At 34.0% G+C, this 24,262-nt stretch overlaps 1 protein-coding gene across 5 annotated transcripts in view; it reads left to right on the forward strand.

Moving 5' to 3' along the window:
* LOC131954034 (cartilage oligomeric matrix protein) overlaps positions 1 to 24,262 on the forward strand; it is an 86,173-nt gene that overhangs the window by 27,989 nt on the left and 33,922 nt on the right. For 4 of the 5 annotated variants that reach the window (XM_059317544.1, XM_059317519.1, XM_059317526.1 and 1 more), the window contains exons 5-12: positions 1,166 to 1,637; positions 3,944 to 4,032; positions 4,382 to 4,442; positions 6,211 to 6,402; positions 10,512 to 10,738; positions 11,309 to 11,449; positions 11,651 to 11,728; positions 14,981 to 15,133. In XM_059317544.1, coding sequence (XP_059173527.1) covers positions 1,166 to 1,637; positions 3,944 to 4,032; positions 4,382 to 4,442; positions 6,211 to 6,402; positions 10,512 to 10,738; positions 11,309 to 11,449; positions 11,651 to 11,728; positions 14,981 to 15,133 — 1,413 coding nt within the window. Of the gene's footprint in view, positions 1 to 555; positions 640 to 1,165; positions 1,638 to 3,943; positions 4,033 to 4,381; positions 4,443 to 6,210; positions 6,403 to 10,511; positions 10,739 to 11,308; positions 11,450 to 11,650; positions 11,729 to 14,980; positions 15,134 to 24,262 lie in introns of those variants that run through there. The other variant, XM_059317554.1, reaches the window with a different exon arrangement.

A 24,262-nucleotide genomic window follows, 5' to 3' on the forward strand; every position in this document is an offset into this window, starting at 1 on the left:
AAACTATACATTTCATATCATACGTCCTGATATGTAGATCTATTGATCTAAATCAAATTTAAATGAAATAGTTCATTTCTACATATTCTAAAATTGTAAGATGACGCCATTAGTGTTGTGTACTTTCCGTAGTTTAAACACGTGACGTCATTGTTTTTAGGTTCTTGTCACAAACATAAACTGGTTCACGCTAAATGTTTACAATCATAGAGCGGGTTTAGTGACGGCTATTAGGGGCAGATAATTTAGTTTGAAACTATTTTAAACTTAGGGGAGGTAAATAAGAGGAGATTGCTTTCGCGGGGGGTGGGGGGTGGTGGGTGGGTGGGTGTAGGGTAGGGGTTGGGGGAAAAGAGGGTGGAGGTAGTATCGTTCTTAACGACCTACTGATAGTGTTTTAAAGCAAATATTTTCAGTGGCAGCATTGGTACTGTAGAATTCACAAATTATGAATTACTGAAAAGTAGAAAATAAAACAACTAAATAGCGGCGTATGATATGCCGCGGGTGGGCTCGTTTTTTCTAGTTCCGCCACTGGCTCAGTGGGCACAAAAGCCAACGCAGGTAGCATTTTGAGCTTAAGAGCAAATTCACTATCAACTTGATAACATTGTTGAAGGCTAGAGTCCTGTATTTTCTGTAAGTTTTGGCTAAGATGGAAAAAAAATTACATAACAAACGTTTAATATCAAGCTTTTATGTACTAATGTACTAAAAAGAGAAAATAAATTATAGACTACTATTTAAATAACTATAAAGACTTAATTATATTATTCCAACAATAATTCCTTCTTGTAGATGTTGTATTCACATTTTATTATTAGCGTGAGTTGAATTTATTTTTAAATTAGTTCACTTGACAAAATTACAAAACAGTTTAATTAATTATATTTTTCTACCCTACTGTTATTAAAATGTATCCACTTTAATCTAGGAATCTAAACGAAAATGATATTTGACATAGATACGTTTAAGAATGTTTAATATGTTTTAGCAATTTGCGTGTATTTAATATATATATATATATATATATATATATATATATATATATATATATATATATATATATACACACACACACATATGTATATATATATATATATATATATATATATATATACACACACATATGTATATATATATATATATTACATTTATATTCTAGAAAACAATATCATCATTTCAATGGTATGCTGGAGTATCTCTCCATGATATGTTGAAACTCACTGGCTGCCCTTATCAAACTACACAAGAACAGACGACAACACCTAGTCCAACGCTGAAAATTCCGGAATGGTCTAAACAAAGTTTGGCCACTCACAGTAGACAAGCATTTGAAGAAAATATCGAATTGAATGAAAACAACGAAAGGCGAGAAAAAGAGGAATCAGAACGCGTAAAGCAGGACATAAAAAAACAGCAAGAGGAATTCGAATTAGAGCGTTTTAGAAAGCAGGTTGAGTTTGAGCGTGCCAGACAACAGGTTGAAAAGGAGCGCGAGTTAGTCAGGCAAACTGAAGCCGAGCTTCAACGAGGAGGACCGTTAGTAACCGAGAAAGACAATAACAGAGATGTCGAGGGTTATACAGGGGATCGGTTATCTATGCAAAACAAGGACAACTCAAGACAAGATGCAGGTAACCCATGAAATAAGTCTGCAATAACAAATAGCATTAATGAAAAACTTTTACTATAATTTTAAAAAAAAGTAGTTTGAATTCTTTAAAAAAACTAACAAATATCTTTAAGTCTAATGTAGGTACAAAAAGCGCGGGTCGTTCAGAATATTTGACTAAAATTATACAATATATAATACAGCGAAACATGTTTTCGTTAGTTTTATGAAAACTGATCAATATTTAAAGAAAATCATTTTATTTTTGAAAACTTTTACTACATATTTAAAACCTGATTACTAAAATGTATTTTATAAACTTTTTTTAATGAAATAATTTTTCTAGTTTTAATTAAATTTAAAAAAAAATTAAATATCTAACAAATTTTGAACTAAACTATTCAATACGCAATATAGTGACCCGCGCTTTTTTTTTACTTTTTATCGTATACGAGAAATCTCGACGTTTTACACCTCCCTGAGTCGGAAATACATAATTTTGCATCCTTTTCCGTATGTCTGTGTGTATGTATGTGTGTGTGTGTTTGTCTGTAAACACGATAACTTGAGTACCGTTACATCTAGGTTGATGAAATTTCATATATAAGTATTATATCAAAATTTGTAGCTCTGTATCAACTTTTCAGCGGTTTCCGGTAACCGGAAGTGGAGTCGGAAGAATTTACTTTCCATTTTGTCTGTATGTCTGTTGTCTATATGTCTGTAAACACGATAACTTGTGTACTTTGTAAGGTATATTGACGATATTTCATATATAAGTATTATAGTAAATGTGTAGCTCTGCATCGACTTTTAAACGTTTTGGGTAACCAGAAGTGGTACTTACTCTACTTCCGGTTGCTGAAAAACCAATAACTTGAGTAGGCCTACCGTTAAAGCTAGGTAGACAAAATTAAAATATAATTATTACATTATTTGCGAAGATTCTTTCAACCATTGTACTATTTCCGGTAACCGGAAGTGGTACGTGGCTCTATTTCCTTGAGAACACAACAACTTGAGTAGTGTTCCAATTATTTAGACGAAATTGTATATACAAGTATTAGATCTTGTTCTTTGATGACTCACAATTTTGGAGTAACCTCCGATATCCGAAAAAGGTATTACACTCCATTTTCGAATGCAAAAATATAGATAATATTAATACAGTTTCCTTTTGATTAAGGATATTTTATAAATAGGTATACTAATCGCTTCATTTTGTCAATTTTGAGTGATTTCCAATGAAGTCAAATTTTGATGTCAGATTGCATTCTCAGCGGGTTATGACCCGTGTGCCAAGCTTGAAACGAATCGGTGAGTTAGAAGTATTCGAAATTTCGCTCGGTAGTTTTGATCTATGACGGACAAAGACAAATCTACGACAAGGGCATTGTTACATAAAATCTTGTTATTAAAACGTTTTTTAGGGTCAATTACCCCCCCCCCCCCGGTTATTTTCCCGCAGTCTTTTCCAACCCCCAATACACCGCACGCTGACGAACCCTGAACCTAACCCTAAACACAATGAATCCTAACCCCCAACTCTTAACCTACTCTTAACCCTAACGTTAATCAAGACCCTATTACTAACTCTAATCCTAACCAATTTTTTTTCCAGGCATCTCTTCGGGGGGTTGGGGGGGGGGGGGGGGGCTTGTATGTATATAACTCGAAGTATGTCTGCCTGTACTGTATGGAAGTCCTAACGGCTGAACGGATCGCGTTCATTTTTGTCACACTGGTGCATTATACAACTGGGAGTGTTTGCTTGCACTTGAAACTAAATTCAGTGAAGGTTAAATTGTTTTCAATTTTTCAAGTATTTCTATAGGCCAAATAGGCGATCTCATTTCCTTTCCGCCCATTATATTTTGCATTTGCGCAGTGCGTTCAGAAGCGGTGTAATACAGTATCCATGAAACTCTATATAAAGAATGTTTATATTTTGTGTTTTAGTATTTATCTTCCTGATTATTCTTCATCTTTCTCCTCTACAATCTGCTAGAACAATCCATCTTTCTCCTAAATAATCTGCTAGAACAATCCCTAACAACTCTCCTAAACAATCCTTCACAACTCTTTAAAACAATCATTCACAACTCTCCTAAACAATCCCTCCACAAATACATTTTAATAAATAGTGATAGAAGCACACCGGGAAAATATGCGGGTGCTTGTGGCGTAAACACGCGTTTGTGTTTTCCAATATTAAAAGGTCGTCGATATATGATTTCAGTTATAGGATTTTAAGTCTTTGAGCTCTTGTTGTAATATTTTACACCTAAATTTTAAATAATGTATTTGTGCCAACTATCCATTTAACAGAACAGACTATCAACCAGCCAAATACTGAATCTGTTATTGTGGCACTAACTCGAGCAATATCTGAGATGCGTCAAGAAATGAGAATGCAGGTAAATCTAAAAGTCTTTTCATGGATTTTCCGATTGTACATTAAACAGCTTTTAAACTAGTCAATTGATTTTTTGGATAGTTTATTTCAAGCAAAGTAAAACAAATACATGTTACACTCTGTGTTTCAAAAAGCAAATAAAATAAAGTTTTATTATTTGAAGTACACATCTTTAATAAGTAAATGCATCTCATATGGCTGTGAATCTGCATCACCATTTCCATTTATCAACCTATATAATTAACATCAATAAAAAACCTTTAATGTGTACTCAGGTAACACAAAAAAGCCCCCATGTCTAGAGTTAGATTATTCGCTCACCATGTATGTTTTTTTTAAATTTATTACAGACACAGGAGACTCGCAGTCTTAGGGAAGCTTTAACGGCTTGTGATATTTGCAGAAATAGCCGTATGCTTTTTTTTCGACATTAATTCTAAATTTGTTTTAATATTATAAGCGATATCTTTATAAAATATTTTAGGTTAACAATAATAAGCGTAGAATAAACCCAACCATCTTGAACGACAAGAACGCCCAGTCTTATTCTATCGCACTGTTTAAAATGATGCAGGCACCATAGCGGACACGGGATAGCCCGGGGCACCCAATTGCTCCCTGAAGGGGCGCCATCCCTGCGAATTTGAAATTTTTTTCCCCACAGGTACCTCCCAAAAATTATTCTTAACAACTTCCCAAAGTTTCATGGCGATCGGGTGAAAGATGTAGCAATGCATAGAAGACAAACAGTCAGACATACCGACACATTGATATATATATATATATATATATATATATATATATATATATATATATATATATATATATATATATATATATATTGTAGATATGCCCATTGGGTCAGTAACGTGGCCATTCTAAGTATCTAACATACAGGAGCAGCTAAAATGGACCTCAAGGAACTTATTAATCATTTTTCAAAGTTAAAAACAGAAAAAAGATATCTAAATAAATCTCGAGAAATGTAAAAACAATTGTGTTTTGTCAGTGGCATCACAAGGTCGGGTGTTACCCTACGCTTAAACCAAAGGTGTAACCCCATAGCCCTCAACAACTGTGCACTTTCGGTGGGGTGTCATCCCTCTCTGACTTATCTTTTATTTTTTTAGCTGGATATAACATAGTTTTGACAGTAAATTTTACAATGTTTTGTCATGATGTCATCCGATGTGGACCGCACCTCTGCCCCACCTTGTGACACTACTGTGTTTGGCTAATTAAAAAAAAATTAACTGTAAGCCTGTAACATTTTAAATAACTACGGGGTTGTAGGCCTACATAATAATATAGTAGAAATACACAATCAAGACGTATAAAATACATAATGTACAGAATATTTATATTTTTGAAAACCCTCCATCTTAAGTAACATTTGATTCCTTCGTTAACGCCATTGTAGCCTAACAGCTGACAAAGGGTCCCACTGTTAATTTTTGCATAGGGGCCCGAAAATCCTAGCTACGCCACTGACCTAGACTGACCATGGCCTTGTGCGACACAAACTTGATATTTGGAAAAGAGATAGGACTCCTGTCGTAGGTACCTGGATAAATACCCAATTATTAGAAATGTCTTATTACGGGTTTAAAAATTGACCTCTTCAACTGCTCAAGTTTACTTATTAAAGAAGGGACGCGACTGAGTCAAGAATTTAAATTTGTAATCCCCCCCCCCCCCCCACTCCGTTCTTCGACTACACACAAAAAATAATCGAAGAAAACATTTGGATAAAAAAATTCCTTTGAAATTATACTAAACTGTTTTCAAATAGCTGTAAAAATCAATTACAAATAGCTAATAATTAATTTCTTGATTAATGGCTGATATAAACAAATGAATACGTCACAAATAAGCCATGAAGTCCATTTGTGCGTTTGGTGGGCGTTTTCCGAGATACTATGGTATTGCCATCTAAATAGGGCATTGCAAAGTTATTTTTAAAACCGAAACGTTACACAATGGGCACTGTAGAATGACATTACTCCTTCCCGTCAACTATCACCGGGTGAAGGTTCAAGATATATATATATATATATATATATATATATATATATATATATATATATATATATATATATATATATATATATATATTATTTATTTATTTATTTATTTATTTATTTATATATATATATATACATGTATAAAATATTTACAGGCAATGAAATTAATCCACCTACCACGACTTCGAGAACTAGGTCTCGGTGTTCAAATACTTCCTGTTATTCAGGAGTAAGATGTATTGAAACTGAAGGAAACGTCCGTTGCGGACCTTGTCCAGTTGGTTATTATGGCGACGGTGTTTCCTGCACCCGAATTACAACATGCGCAGACAATCCATGTTTTCCAGGTAAGAGGTATTTAAAAATCTATGTTAGGTAAAAAGCCAAATGATAAACACAATAAAAAACCCTATTTTGAGATTACTATTTATTAGATAAATGAATTATAAACCGGGAGTGATCTCCCCTAAACTTTCTCGAATATTCTTATATAAAAAAATAGGGGATGGGAACTCGGGATATATTCATGTATTTAAAATTCATTTTAAATACTTAAACTTTTTAAAATAGAATAAAATGTCTTAGAAAAAAAGAACTGCACACCAGTGAACGCCAAATAAAATGTGCATAATAGTGCGCAATATTAGTAGTAGGCCCCTACTTCATAAATTTACACGCGTTTTTTTTTTTGAGATATAGGAAATAGCGTAAATTAGTACTTCCGGTCAACGGAAATTTTTCAAAATTTGACAGAAGGTAGAGAATTAGATCTGTTACTTACATGTGAAATTTCATTTATCTATCTAAAATATTACTTAAGTTATTGGCTTTTGAAAAATTCAAAGTAAAAAAAGTTACACTTCCGGTTATCGGAAATCGCTCAAAAGTTGATGCGGATCTACGATTTTGATAAAATACTTATATATGAAATTTCATCAACCTAGCTGTAACGGTACTCAAGGTATCGAGTTTACAGACACACAGACATACGGACAAGATTGCAAAATTATGTTTTTCCGTATCAGTGAGTGTAAAATCTCGAGATTTGCAAAAATCTCGATTCTTTTTTTTTTTGCACGATTACAAGACTTTCTCTATACTTCGTATATATACGAGAAAGTAAAAAAAGTTCATTGAAAAATTAAACCGGGAGTGATCTCCTCTAACTTTCTCGATTATTCTTATATAACACTAGGGTGGATGGCAACTCGGAATATATTATAGACATGATTTTTAATCCATTTTTAATTACTTAAACTTTTTAAAATAGAATAGAATCTCGTTAAAAAGTATTGCGCACCAAGTGAACGCCAAATAATCTGTGTATAATAATGCGGAATATTATTAATATCTTATAAATTCAAATGCGTTTTTAGAGAAATCGGAAATAGCGTAAATTACTTCTTCAGGTAAACGGAATTTGACAATAGGCAGAGAATGAGATATTTTACTTATTTTGAAATTTCGTTCATCTATCTGTACTAGTAGTCAAGTTATGTGCGTTCGCTAACATCAAAAGTAAAACAAGTGCCACTTGCGGTTACCGGAAATCGCTGAAAAGTTAATATAGAACTACAATTTTGATATAATACTTGTATATGAAATTTCTTGAACCTAGCTGTAACTGTACGCAAGTTATCGTGTTCACAGACACACACACACACACACACACACACACGGACAGAATAGCAAATCCCAGTTTTTACGACTCCGTTACGCATAGAACGCTTTGATAAATCTGCATTTATTATTTTTGCCCGATTAAAATAAGTCCCCTAAACTGCGTATATGATGAAGTACTGAGTGTGATGAGGGGGGGGGGGGGGTTATATATATTCTCTATAAGTTCTGGTCTATGTATCTATATTCTGAATACTACTATTAACACTGCAACTATTAAACTTGTGAAGGAGGACGGGAACACTTTTATTTTTCCGTAGACAGTAATTAATTATATTAACAGCTCCGTTCCTGAAATAACATTAACTTTATTATCACACACTTATAGATCTGTTACACAATATCAAAATACGTCCGTCTTCTACTATGGCTAACCCCCAACTAACTTCACTACTGCGGTCTACGTCATCGGTACATTGTCGCGTCATACTCACGTTATACTCACGCCACAATATTTTATTGAACACGCGCACAATATTCTCGCACCAAATCGTCTACCGTCAAGTTCGCACCGTCCTTAGTAACCTCTACTAGTCTAGTCTAATTCCATATGTCTACGCTATGACACTGAGGTGTATAACGATGAAAACTGACAAAATTCCATGTGAATTTTTTGCACGATTACAATACCTCCTCTTTACTCTGTTTACGAGAAAGAAAAAATTGCAAGTTTATTGTGCACGAAACGAAATTTGCACAAAATTCATGTTACACATACAGACCAATACGCAAAAGTGTAAAGTACTCAAGCAGATAATTGTGCATAGATTAGCAGTAGGCCTATAAATCGAAAACCAAAACTTGCAAACATAGAAAAATCGCTCACAAAAATGTGCCCATATAAAAAATTTCGCTAACCGAAACATCCATAGGGAAGTAATGTTATACGATAACAGTTTCATAAAATTTGGGGCGGGGTTTACATCAAACAAGTTTGTGTGTTATGTGATTAGTATATAATTTTCTGTGGGCTTTTTTTCTTACTAATAAGAAGGGAGTTGTAGTATTTCTTACGGCACAGCGGTTGGGAGGAGTGCGGAACATACATGGTGACAACAGTTAGGGAGACCAAAGTAAAATCAACTTCTGCAGAAGAAATATGCTTTTCCATTTAATGATGATTAAGAGTTAAAAAGTCTTTTAAATTTAAATTGACAAATCCCAACAGGTGTGTGTGTGTGGGGGGGGGGGGCGGAGGTTGTGATCCTATGACGTAACCTTAATCATATACGCATTTCAATCCGGCGAAAATTCAAAATTCAGATTTTTAAAAATTTCGGCGTCTTAGCGTAATAGAGTCGGAAAAACTGGGCTTTGCAATTCTATCCGTGTGTCTCTCTGTATGTGTGTGTGTCTGTCTGTCTGTGAACACGATAACTTGAATACCGTTTCAGTTATGTTGAAGAAATTTCATGCATACGTATTATATCCAATTTTGCATCAATTTTTGAACGATTTCCGCTAAAAGGAAGTGGAATTTACTCAACGTCTGTTTTCTCGAAAGCCCATAACTTGAGTACCGTTTAAGTTAGGTGAACGAAAGTTCACATATAAGTAATACATTGTATACATTGTATCTCAAATTTTGAAGGATTTCTGATAAATGGAAATTGTATTTTACTCTATTTCCATGTGAAGACAAAACTTGAGCACTGTTTCTTGTACTTAGATGAAATTTCGTTTATATACATGTAAGATCTTATACTTGGATTACTTTATTTTTTGTGTGACTTGCAATAAAGAAAAGATCTACTTTACCAGTGTCCCCTCCCTCTCCACCGGAGAAAAAAGTCGGGAAGAAACACTGGCTCTAAAATACTGGTAACTTGAGTAGGGCCTAGTGTTTTAGTTATTTAGACGAAATTTTAAACGTAGGTGTAAGATCTTGTTTTCTTCGATTCTCTCATTTTTAAAATGATTTCCGGCAAACGAAAGTATTACTTTGCAATATTTCCGATTTCTAAAAAACAGATTACTTCTACCCGACCGATTTCTTTAAAACTTTTCACGTAGGTCAAGACCCGATGTCAATGCACGGTCACATAAAATATGATTTAATTAGGTATTAAATTTTTTTTTTTTTAAATAATATTTTGATATAAAGTACTAATTTTTCTATCTGTTATGCACACTTTTTTTACTTTCATTTGGTGCACATATGCATTTTGTACTCACTATTACATTTTTTTAAAGCGGGAGTGATCTTTCTAAACTTTCCCGTTCTTAAATAACACTATGGGGATGGAAACTCGGGATAGAGACATGATTTTTAATCACTTTTTAAATACTTAAAATATAAAAACAAATAGAATAGAATCTCATGGGAAAAAAATGAGCACAAATGAATAGCAAACCATGTGTATAATAGTGTGAACATGGTGAGGGGTGGAAGCAGGCGTTGTAATAGTGTGGTATAATAGTGTGGAACATTAGTACTTTATAAAGAAAACCTTGATTAATTATTAAATTAAAGAGTTAATTAATCATCTAATTAAGTAACCTTTTACTTCACAAAACATTTACTTCAAGTTTTTAACTACGTGAGAAGTTTTAAATAAATCGGTCCAGTGGAAGTTTTCAAAATTTTTCTCGCGATTTTCCGACCATGACGGACTAAAAACAAAGGAATCAAGTTAAGAATAAATAATACTGAGGTGTAAAACGGTGAAAGCTGTCATGTGATCTTTGTGCACGATTACAATACTTCTTCTATAGGCCTACTCTGCATCTATCGACAATAATCTGTTAAAATTAGAGAATCCATTTATTATTCCAGATGTAAGATGTATTGACAGTGAACGAGGTTATCGTTGTGGACCTTGTCCGCCTGGGTACATTGGAGATGGAACAAGGAGGGGTTGCCGTCAACAAATGACCTCAGCATGCGCAGCTAAACCCTGTTTCCCAGGGGTCCAGTGTCAAGACGTTCCACACGGATTTAGATGCGGCCCTTGTCCAACTGGCCTAACAGGAAATGGTTCTTTATGCGAGGATTTAAATGAGGTGTGTTTTAGCACACATTTTTCAGGGCCTAGTAGTTTTTAAATATACGTTTAAATAAAAAGTCAAATCTTCACCTAAAAAAGCCTGGAAATACCATGCCATGGTTGGGGAAATGTAGCGTGTAGTCAAAGTAAACAGAAGGTAATATGACTGTTTGATTAAGACTTTCTAAAAACCGAATAATCATCAACGATTTATAATGGGCACATTTCAATATAATCATAAAACAACCTAGAAATAGAGTAGAATTGTGCTCTGTAAAAAAAGATATTATTTAGGTTTGCTCTACCCGCTTCCCAAACAGTGAACCCTTTGAAATGCTGTTTGTCCATGTTTGCTACGGTGTTTATAGGTAGGTTCCAGATCAAAAAGGTATACCGTGTTAATCGATCCTGAAACAACTATTTCAGTTTTAGGTCACAATCTAAGACGCTGTAAAACTGTTAAAAAAAATCCCGACACTCTAACACTAAGATTATATATATATATATATATATATATATATATATATATATATATATATATATATATATATATATATATATATATATGCGTGTGTGTAATTCTTAGTGTGAAATAAGTCAACCATGTGACAAAATGGCATCTTGCGAGAACCTAGTGCCTGGTTTTAGGTGCGGTCCTTGCCCCCCAGGATACACAAGCTCACTAGTGCAAGGTATTGGGTTAGATACCGCCAGAAGTTTAAAACAGGTAAATATAAATTTACATACAAATTAGTGTTACATTGTTATGAATCTAGAGAATTCGTTAATTGACATTTAAACTAATAATTTCTTTCGCATGGTATATCATAACCCTCCCAACTTCCTAAATGGAAAAGATTTATTTTGATGTATTTCATTTTGTTAATTAAATAGCCTAACCGATTCAAGTGATGAATTATATTTTTAGGTATGTGAAGATGTGAACGAGTGTGAGAATGGTAACAACGGTGGATGTGTAGAAAACTCACAGTGCATTAATACACCGGTATGTAATTTTATTTAAATATGATTTAAAGGTCAAATACTGGCCGTCCCGGCCAGGCCCTGCTCTGGCTTCTGTGAAAAACCTTTCTGTTAAAGACCATCACCTGTGTGTTTAGTAATCATCATAAACCCGGCATTGCCCACCCAAACCACAACCAACCAAAACCAAAACAACAAAACGCAAACATAACGCTAACACAATTACAAATACAAACGAAAACAAAAACCTAACAACAAACCCAACCACAACCACAAACACCAATACAAACACAAAGAAAAAACAAACAAAAAAGCAAACGAAAACAAAAACCTAACAACAAACCCAACCACAACCACAATCACTAATACCAACCAATAACAACACCAAAAAAAACGAAAAAGCAAACGAAAACAAACCAAATGCAAACGCAAAACCAACCAAAAACACAAATACAAACCCAAAGAAAAAAACACAAACAAAAACGAAAAAAGAAAGAACAAAAACGAACCAAATCAAACCGCAACCACTAACGCAAACCCAACCTAAACACAAAGAAAACACTAACGCGAACATAAACGCAAAGTGGTCACAGTCTAGCCCGGGGCGGAATCGCCTGTTTTAGCTTAATAAACGACTATAGTACCCCAACTTATTCATAGTCTTTTTGCACTCACTTAAACGAACGCGCCTGTTTCAATTTAATGAACAATTATAATACTCCTAGCTTATCCGTAAAATACCTACAACATTTGCACTTGATCAATCCCCGCTAATTATGTATTTATTTTTTTTCCAAACACCAAACAAAGTAATAAAAAGTAAATTCTTGTCCACTAATGCAATGGTTTTATAAAGGGAAGTAATTGTGTTTTCCTAATTTATCGAAGGGAAGTAAGTGCTATAGGACTAAATAAAGACATAATTAGAATTTTTGTAAAAGATGATATTTTTTTTAAACTTGTGTTTAATGAACATGCCGAAAATTATTACTTTCAGTTTGTTTGATAAATGAAAATTATTTCCCAAAACTTTCAATATTAATTTTTTAACTCATAAATTTAGACCATAAGGACTTTAATTATCTAACACTTAAATCCATCGAAGATCCACGACAAACATGTGTTACATATAGAATTGAGCTTTATATATTAGATTAAATAAACCGGGAGTGATCTCCCCTAAACTTTCTCGAATACTCTTATATAACACTACGGTGGATGGCACCTCGGGATATAGACATGATTTTAATCAATTTTTAATTACTTAAACTTAGAATAGAATCTCGTAGAAGAAAGAATTGCGCATCAAGTAATCGCCTAACAAAATGTTTATAATAGTGCGGAATATTATTAGTACTTTATAAATTCACAAGCTTTTTTCGAGAAATCAGAAATAGCGTAACTTACTACTTCCGGTTAACAGTAATTACTCAAAAGGTAAAAGAAGGCGGAAAATTAGATCTTTTACTTACATTTGAAATTTCATTTATCTATCTAAAACTGTATTCAAGATAGGCTTTTGAAAAAATAAGCTCCACTTCCGGCTACCGAAAATCGTTGCAAAGTTGACACAGAACTAAAAATTTGATATAATACTTATATATATACATTTTCATTAACCTAGCTATAGGGCTGGTAAGTAGGTTGCCAACCAGTTCTATGGCTCATGCAGGTTTTATTGAGCCGTAGAACTGGTTGGTGACCTACTTACCAGCCCAATAACGGTACCCAAGTTATCGTGTTCACAGACACACATATACACACAATCATACACACATACACATAAAACGTCGAGTGTTTTTTTTTTCATTCAACATTTGAATCCGGTAAAAACACTAAATTTTGAGGTATTTCGGGGGGGGGGGGGGGTCTTAACTTTAGTATTTTTGACGGTCCCACTATTTGAAAATTCATAAGAAATAAGTATGAAGATCTGCACTTAAAATTTTTAGCTAAGTACCCCAAAATATGGTAGAAGATTATGAATTCATTGTTTATTGGGCTTAAAATGTAATATTTTATGAATGGTGGAAATCCTACGAAGAGGTTAATTTTTCGATATGGCCGCCGTTGTCATAGTTATCAAAATACAAATACATATATAAAGCTCTATAGAAAAAAAATTGTTTGCTCTCTAGTATTAAAGAATTTTATTTTTATTTTAACCGGAGCCTACCCCATTAAGTGAAATTTAATGTCAGAGTGCATTGTCTTCATGTTCTGACCCAATGCCAACGTTGAACCGAATCAGTTAGAAGTGCCCGAAATTTCGCTCGATCTAGACAGAATGAGGACAACCTAAAGTTTTCAATAAAAGCTTTTATGCAGTAATGCACTAAAAAGTAAAAAATAAATTATACACTACTATTTAAATAACTATAAAGAAAAGCGTGGGTTACTTTAGTATCTATTGGATACCTTTACTAATGTTTAGTAAAGTCGGGTTTTGAACCACGTGTCAAGTTTCATAGAAATAAGCAGGTTCGAAGTGGGTGAAATTTCGCTCGCCAGTTTCGATCCATGACAGACAAAAGAAAGAAAGCCAGCTTGTAATAAAAGCTTGTAAAAATATATTTACTTTAAAAAGAGACTTAAATATTTTGTACAATAAATTAAAAACGAACAGTTAGTATAATATTTTTAAAAGGATATTTTTCTTTTATTAAAAAAAAATTAAAATATTTAATTAAATATGCATACGGAACTTAAGTACCGAGTGCCGTTTTTTCACATAATTTTGATAAAATTTCATATATATGTATTTTATCAAAATCGTAGATCCGTATCAACTTTTGAGCGATTTCCGATAACCGGAAGTGGTACTTTTTCTACTTTGAATTTTTCAAAAGACTATAACTTGAGTACTATTTAGGATAGATAAATGAAATTTCACATGTAAGTAAAAGATCTAATTCTCTACCTTCTTTCAAATTTTGAGTAATTTCCGTTGACCGGAAGTACTAATTTACGCTATTTCCTATTTCTAAAAAAAACGCGTGTAAATTTATAAAGTACTAATTATATTGCGCACTATTATGCACATTTTGTTTTGGCGTTCGCTTGGTGCGCAATTCTTTTTTCTATGAGATTATATTCTAGTTTTAAAAGTTTAAGTAATTAAAAATCATGTCTATATTCCAAGTTATATAAGAATATTCGAGAAAGTTTTGGGGAGATCACTCCCGGTTTATTGCTAATGTGTTTGTGTAAGAGTGCGTCAAGAATTTCTAAAAATAAATTTTAGATGTATACAATGAACTTTTCTTATTTGTAGGGCTCCAAGTTGTGTGGAGCTTGTCTTAAGGGATATATCGGAAGTCAAGAAATGGGTTGCTCCAGTGACGTGAACGTTTGTCCTGATGGTACTAAGTGTAGTATCAATGCTAAGTGCGTTAGGAAAAGGGGAATAAGAGGTTATTCGTGCCAGGTAAGTAATCGACTGTTAACGACATCACAGATAACAAAAACTATTAAACTGATTTTATCTGACGTCACTTTTAACAAGATCTAAGTAAATTATTGTTCAAGAAGATCTAAGTAGTTACCTCATAATGAGTCATAACGCTTTTGTCTCGCTCAAACCTTTAATAACTACATTGTATTTTCCGCAATTAAAACTGCTAATAAAATTGAATCGGTATAATGAAAGGGTAAATTTTAATCCCGTATACTTAATTATGCCTAATTTTTATTATTGTTTAAATTATACACATACTACATTATTCGAATAAAAACATTACCGAACTAATTTTTTAGAGGCAGTATGTCGGAGATTCAACTTTTCCCTTTATTTACAAGTTTAGAATTACTTGCAGAAATGCCCATTGGCAACGACCAATATAAATATAAACACAAACACAACATCAAACATGAACATAACCATAAGTCAACCTTCACCACAACTTCAACTTTAAACATAAACACAAACATGAACATAAAAATAAACAGGGAGTAATCTCCCCTAAACTTTCTCGAATATTCTTATATAAAATAACAGGGGATGGGAACTCGGGCTATAGACATGATTTTTAATCCATTTTAAATACTTACAGTTTTAAAAATAGAATAAAATCTCGTAGACAAATTAATTGCACACCAAGTGAACGCCAAATAAAAAAGCGCATAATAGTGCGCAATATTATTAGTACTTTTAAAATTTACATGAGTTTTTTGAGAAATCGGAAGTAGCGTAAATTACTACTTCCGGTCAACGGAAATTACTCAAAATTTAATAGAAGGTAGAGAATTAGATCTTTTACTTACATGTGAAATTTCATTTATCTATCTAAAATAGTACTCAAGTTATAGGCTTTTGAAAAATTCAAAGTAGGAAAAGTACCACTTCCGGTTATCGGAAATCGCTCAAAAGTTGATACGGATCTACGATTTTGATAAAATACTTATATATGAAATTTCATCAACCTAGCTGTAACGGTACTCAAGTTATCGTGTTTACACACGGACAGACAGACAGACAGACACACAGACATACGGACAAGATTGCAAAATTATGTTTTTCCGTATCAGTGAGGTGTAAAACGTCGAGATTTGTAAAAATCTCGATTATTTTTTTTTTGCACGATTACAAGACTTTCTCTATACTTCGTATATACGAGAAAGTAATAATGCTCAACAATAAACATAAACCCTGAAAGAAGTAGAGAGAAGGGTTAGATCATGTAGAAAAGGACGGATGAGTATTAGATTTATAGAGGAGAGAGTGAGGGTGGGGGATTAGATCATAATTAAGAGGAGAAGAGGGAAGGGGTTGAAATTCTGTTTGAAAGGAGTTAAGGAGTATTTTAATAAATTAGGCTGTAAGCTATATTTTATGTCATTATTACCAATGACTTCATTAACTTAGTATATCCTTTTCGGCATTCGATTTTTAACTATATTTTAAGTCTCTATTATCAATGACGTCATTAACTTCGTATATCCTTTTCGGCATTCAATTTTTTATTATATTTTTACTTTCTCGTATATACGAAGTATAGAGAAAGTATTGTAATCGTGCACAAAAATAACATGAAATTTTGACAGTTTTCACCGTTTTACTCTTCAGTCCTTCATCACATCCGGAGTATAGAGGACTTATTTTAATCAGGCAAAAATTATAAATACAAATATATTAACATTTTGGCGTTTTATGCGTTATCGAGTCGTAAAAACTGGACTTTGCAATTCTGTCCGTTGTTTGTGTGTGTCTGTCTGTTTCAGATCTATTTCAGATAGATAAATGAAATTTCACATGTAAGTAAAAGATCTAAACTCTCTACCTTCTGTCAAATTTTGAGTAATTTCCGTTGATTGGAAGTACTAATTTACGCTATTTCCGATTTCTCAAAAAACGAATGTAAATTAATTAGTATTCCGCACTATTATGCACGTTTTTTTGGCGTTCACATGTGTGCAATTCATTTTTCTACGAGATTTTATTCTATTTTAAAAAGTTTAAGTATTTAAAATGGATTAAAGTTCATGTCTATATCCCGAGTTCCCATCCCCTGATTTTTAATAAAAGAATATTCGAGAAAGTTTAGGGGAGATCGCTCCCGATTTATTTTACTCTGCAATCATTGAAGTCATTCTTTGTGTTTATAGACGCTAAATTTAGACCTCTATATTACTTAATCTCGTAACCGAGACCTACCCTTAGCTAATGCACATTAATACTCAATATAGTCTTAAATTTTACACCTAAATTTTGCCGCAAAAAGCCACATTTTTATATTGTAGATAAACAGACTAAGGCTAAACCTAAATCTACAACCAAGACCTGGTTTCTACATTTAGACGCTAAACCTAGATCTATACATTACAGACCAATATCAATTTTCTAAACTTAGATCAATACAATACAGACCAATATCAATTTTCTAAACCTAGATCTATACAATACAGACCAATATCAATTTTCTAAACTTAGATCTATACAATACAGACCAATATCAATTTTCTAAACTTAGATCAATACAATACAGACCAATATCAATTTTCTAAACCTAGATCTATACAATACAGACCAATATCAATTTTCTAAACTTAGATCTATACAATACAGACCAATATCAATTTTCTAAACTTAGATCTATATAATACAGACCAATATCAATTTTCTAAACTTAGATCTATACAATACAGACCAATATCAATTTTCTAAACCTAGATCTATACAATACAGACCAATATCAATTTTCTAAACCGAAATTTTAACCACTTCAAGCTAGACCGGCACCCATTGCTCACACTTAGTCGTTTCACCTAGAACTAAATAAGCAGCGGAACCTTAGTTTATTTTAATAAGCGTTTACTTTACTTGTTTATATTTTAAATCATTTTATGACAATTTGTCTTATTTTAATATTTTTAAAATTTATTACAATGGTATTTATTCTGCTTCGGAGTTATTATGGTATTCTAATTTGCCATTTGTTTCTTGCACATAAATTTCTAATATTAGACAATACATTAGGCGGTAATGTTAGTGTCTATAATATCCACTAGCAGCATTTACCCGGCACTGCATGAATTTTGGGAAATATAATTTTCAATTAAATATCTATATGTAAGTATGGACACTTAAAATATGTACATAAAATTAACGTTAACCACAAATGCAAGCTTATACCTAAACCCAATTATAAACAGACACTATTCCTACCCAAACCCACATCCATATAACTATCCCTATAATTATTTAAATCTCTACCTCTATCCCCATCCTTATCTTTATCCTTATACTAATGCCTAATTTTTATTGCTATCCCTATCATAAACACATCCTTTTTCCTATCTCTGTCCCATTTCATTTTCCCTTTCGCGATCCCTTATATTTAACTGTAGCTATCCTTATCCTTATCATTATCCCTATTTTAAAACTATCAATTTCCCTATTTCTGTCCATATTCCATTTTATTTTCCATATAGTTAGCCCTTTAGATTCCCCTACTTATTTCCCTATACAATTTCATTTTCTCCTATCGCTGTCCCTTTCCCATAGCTATTACTGAAACATACCTGTTATTATGCTTTTGGTGTAGTTTTTTTTTTTTTTTTTTTTTTTTTTTTTTTTTTTTTTTTTTTTTTTTTTAGAAAATAAGAAATAATCTACTTGAGCCCAAATTTAATTTCAGAAGGATAAATACTAAACAAAAATAAACACAGGCTTTATTTAATGTGTCGCACCTTCTAACAGTGTTGAATGCAGCGCACCAATAGTAAAAACTCATCCAAGTAAATGACGGAAAGAAGGGGTCACCTATATGGCCTATACAAATATTTAAAAAATTTAAAACAATTTTGATGTGCATGCAGTTTAACCAGAAAGTGCGCGACGACCTTCCTTTTGTTATAATCTTCAAGTGTGCGGAAATGAATATAATCTTCAAGTGTACGGAAATGAATATAATCTTCAAGTGTGCGGAAAAGAATATAATCTTCAAGTATGCGGAAATGAATATAATCTTCAAGTGTACGGAAATGAATATAATCTTCAAGTGTGCGGAAATGAATATAATCTTCAAGTGTGCGAAAATGAATATAATCTTCAAGTGTGCGGAAATGAATATAATCGGTGCGCGCGTTTCGATTTCTATCCCGGACAATGGAACACCCGCCGTACGTACGTACAAAAGGACTTTGCAAACCAATTTCACAATTAACACTAATATTAGACTAAAAATGAAACTTGTTAACCCACATTTCAATACATTTATTTACATTAATTTGACGTCACATTGGTTTACATGTATTAAAACAAAGAAAACAATATAAATAAGACACTACCCGACTTTCATATTCAAGGAAATATCACTTGAAATTCTACTACAAGCCAAAAGACCAAAAAAAAAAATACAAACAAATCAAGCTTACATTTCAACTGAGGAATTAGTCACCTTGGTTACTAGCATTAATTAACTGTTTTGATATAGAACAATCTATACTATAAGCGGGCTGTGTCTGTCCTTCCGTCCGTCATCGCTATAGATTTAGGGACTATTAAGGTAAACTACGCACCATGCTGTGCTTTTCAGTGCACCGCAGTGTCTTATTATAAGTAAAAGAGTTGGGTTTGCTTATATAATGACATAGAGCTATTTTATAATTTTCACTGTTTGTACAATTTTGCATAACGTAAAGAGAATATTAAATACACGCACATTGCTAAAACATATTAAAAAGATCAATGTCAAATATCGTTTTCGTTAATATTCCTAGAAAAAGTGGATACATTTTAATAACATAATAACTGTAGTTTAGAAAAATCTAATTAAACTGTTTAGTAATTTTGCCAAGGGAGGTATTTTAAAAATAAATTGAACTCACGCTAAAAATGTGAATGCAAAATCTGCAAGACGGAATAATTGTTGGAATAATATAATTAGGAAAATGTGAATGCAAATTATGCAGACGTGTAAGAGTACATTATTGTTGGAATATTATAATTAGCATTGATTGATAAAAGGCTATCTTTTATTTATTTTATTCACTGAATGTAATGTTTACTACTTATACTTTTTTATCAACTATTAAGCACTATTATAGACGCGTCATCACGTTCATTTGGTACGCAATGGTTTTAGTTATGAAACTCTATTGTAATTTTTTAAAATTTAAAGTACTGGGAAAAAAAATGCGTGAATTGATAAAGTGATATAATATGGTAGGTAAAACACGGATATTTTAAATACTGCTGGGGGTTTTATAGGAGAGGCGTAGAGAGGGGGGGGGGGACAAATGTCCCCGGTTGCCGACCTAAGGGGGCGCCAAAGTGGGTTGGAACAATTTTGCGGGGAGGGGGGGGTGCGGGGGGTGGTGGAAATCGAAAGTTTGAGGGCGGTGGGAGGGTGCAAATCGAAAGTTTGAGGGGGGTGCGAATCAACAGATTGAGCGGGGGGAATTTCAAATCAAAAGTGGTGAAATCAAAAGTTAATGGGAGGGGGGGGGGGGGGGGGGGAGTGCAAATCGTAAGTTTTTCCCCGGGCGCCGGCAAGAGTCGCTACGCCTCTGTTTTATAATCATTCACTGTGTCAGACGCGTCCGGCGGCGCTCGGAAAGGGCGCGATTTGGCGCTACGGGCTAGACTGTGAGCAATATGCCTTTATGATTGCATTTAAATTGTGTTTATGTTATGAGTGTTGTGTTCGTTTTTTCGTTTGTGTTTTTGCGTTCGTTTGTGTTGTGTTTAGTTTTGTTCTGTTCCCAAGTTGGTACATTTAAAAAAGATTTACCGTGGCGGAGCACGGGATGCAGCTAGTATATTATAGAGAATCTATGAGAATCGCACCTACCTTACTCACACAGGTAAATGTCATTCTCCCTTGTTCTACCTTCACTACTTGCACTGATATCTAGTCCACTCAGAATCACACATGTAACAGTCACCATCCCTAGTTCTAACTCCACTAATTCAAACACAGTTAAATCCATTCTATGAATACACAGTAGTACGTACTCTTCCTTCCTTCCTTATACGGAAACCGGCACAGGAGTTGGGCTCCCATTAGCCAGGCAGGCCTCAGTGTAGCAAACCCCGACCACGAGAGTTTCGTATACATCGGTCGCTACTTCCGTTGGCTCTCACCGGGCTTTCCTTCCCCACCTTCCCCTACCGCCTGTTACCCAGCTTGATCGTGGGGGGGGGGGGGGGGGCGGGCGTTCGGCCAGATCAAAAACCTCTAGTTGCTGTTGGCTACCACTAGCCATTCCGCACCCATTAGGGGGGTCATGAGCTTGGTCCGACTAGTGGCACTCTTTCGAAGCCACGTGAAGGCCGCAGCTTAAAGTCAAAATATCTGGTTAGGGTCGAAAACAAACCCTTTTTGGTTCACGGCAGTCTTGCACCTCCCCCCCCCCCCCCCACGCTATTATGTAGGGGACTTGGGAGTCCGACGTACCAGGCTCTTCGGTACGTACTCTAAACGATCTAGTTTGTCACACAGCAGCAGGACGATTTCAAGCCACAGGAACAAGGCATCAGGCCACGGGTACAAACACCTGAACGGATAGGGTTCAAATTTTGATACTATGTTTAGATTCGTATTATGTAAGTGTTATTAAATTTCGAAATGTTTAAAGTATATGCTTGATTTTATTATTTGAGTTAAAAAATTAGGAATGCTGTGGCGTAGCGATGTTGGGTGTTACCCGGTGCGGTACTTAATGGTGTCCCCCCCCCCCCCCGTAAAAAAAATTATTATATATATATATATATATATATATATATATATATATATATATATATATATATATATATTGGTGATATATATTAATTGGTGATTGGCTGTTATGTAGAGAGCTAAGGGCCTAAGCATAAACAGTCTGAGTAATTTCATCTCATGCGAACATTGGTGGAGTATTCGCAAACTTATTACTCGCAAAGTTATTAGAACTGCAAAGGCTTCCTTAATAGTATAAATCAAATATTATATAAAATTTACTTTCGCAATTAATTTTTACATTTTTCGTACAATACATAACTTCATTTAAAAAGAAATACCTATTTAAACAAATGCTATACTTTTTTATTTATTTATTTTAAATAGCAAAACAATTATTTAAAAATTATTACTTTAAAAAGCTACCTCCCTTGTACAAATACCAAATGACGTAGTGTTTGTTTATTTTTTCACAAACAATTGTTTATATTAGGTAATAGGGCATCTGGACATCTGGACATCTTACGACCCTAAGGGGCTTTTCAACGGGAATATAGTTTTTTTTTGTTACCCCCCCCCCCCCCCAGCATCGGTCTGCGACCTCACAAAACATTAGGGGGATCGTTCTTCAATTTGTTTATATATATATATATATATATATATATATATATATATATATATATATATATATATATATATATATATATATATATATATATATATATATATATATATATATATATATATATATATATTGTAAGGAGAATTTCAATCGCGGTCATTTTTTAGCCCTCATGGAGGGCTTTGAGTCATACTGACAGTTTTTCCATACGGCCTAGCCATTTACCTAGGTTCATGCAAAACATTAGATAGATGTACAGACAGTAAGTGCCCTAAAATCTGTGTTGAAATTACCCTCTATTTTTCCCATAAATTACAAAGATTATATAGCGAAATACGACTGGTCAGTTTTGACCACTCTGCAGAAATTTCCCGGATATGTCGAGTTTTTTTGTTGACAACCCTAGGTGTCTACAACCTCAAAAAATATCAAGGGGGGTCGTTCGGCAATTTTTTTTCGTAATATAGCTATATAATGCGCCGGTCAGTCGAGGTCAGTTTTGACCCTCTCTTCGTGGACTTTGCAGCCAACCGGCACCGGTTCCCATGTTCTATTGCCCCAAATTTGAAGCGCCAGAGGTGCCAGGAAGTGACCACAACGTTGAGTTAATGTAACCCCCCCCCCCCCCCCCCCGGGGGGCGATTGCTTTAAACTGTGCTAAGATATAATACTAACGATTTTTATCTATTGTCGGTTATAGATCCAGCTTGATGTAGAATTTTTTCTCTATCATTAGCAAGTTTACGTCTTGGTGTCGCCCCTAGACACCATTGTCGGGATTTGTCAAATTTGCTCTAAAAAGACTATTTAATACTCTAATTAATCACTTGATTAAGTGGAGTTAATCATTTTGCTGTATATATTTTGCTATTTTATACCTTGGTATCATCCCCCCCATTGTTCCGAACATCATCATTCTGTAAACGTCAGTCGGTCCGGAATCCCAAAAGACGAAATTTTGCACTCTTGTTGTCGTTTGAAGAGGTTCAGGAATTGTTATCTCTGCAACGTTCTGCGGATTTGGGTATGGCAGCTGCTTGCGTTTTCTCTCTTTCTATTGCACGTTGTGAAGATACGTATGCCGACAAATGAGGTGCTACTTCCATCGTGAATTCCTTCTCTGGCTTGTACAATCTGCGTTGGTTTTTCTACTCCTTCCACTGCCCGTTTTCGTATAGCCGAAACAACTTTCGCTGCTTCGTTTTGAGCCGGATCAGGAGCGTGAATGTGCTCCGATGATGACAGAACAACATCGTTCAGCATTTTCATCCGTCCTCGGCAGCCATCTTTCTTGCAGCATCTCCATGTCGTACTTCCATCAGCATTTGCTCTCTCCTTTCGATATCTGTAGCCTTCGACCAATATAATAGCCTTTCCTTTCTGTGATTCGATTTTCTTCAAGTTACTTGGGTTAGAAATATTTTCAAACTGCATTCATAACATATTAACCATAATATATAAATAAACACGTCGTTTTATCGTGCCGCCGATTGTTTAATTAAAACAAGTGTTAACCATGTCATATTCGTTTAGCGTACAACATGTGTTTTTTTTAATTGGCTGCGCTCTTATGTCGGCGCTCTTTTGTCTGCGCTCTTTTGTTGGCGCTCTTATGTCGGCGCTCTTTTATCTGCGCTCTTATGTCGGGTCACCGTGGTTGAGGTTGTTGTGGGGGTTGGTTTATGTTAACGTTTTTTTTTTGTATTTGTGTTCATGTTTTGAGGTTGTAGTGAGGGTTAGAGTTTATGTTTTTGTTTTTGTTGTTGTTATTTTA

The sequence above is a fragment of the Physella acuta genome, unplaced genomic scaffold (assembly GCF_028476545.2).
Source record: "Physella acuta isolate Inbredline_101_S28 unplaced genomic scaffold, ASM2847654v3 ptg000078l, whole genome shotgun sequence".
NCBI classification, from domain to species: Eukaryota; Metazoa; Mollusca; class Gastropoda; family Physidae; genus Physella; species Physella acuta.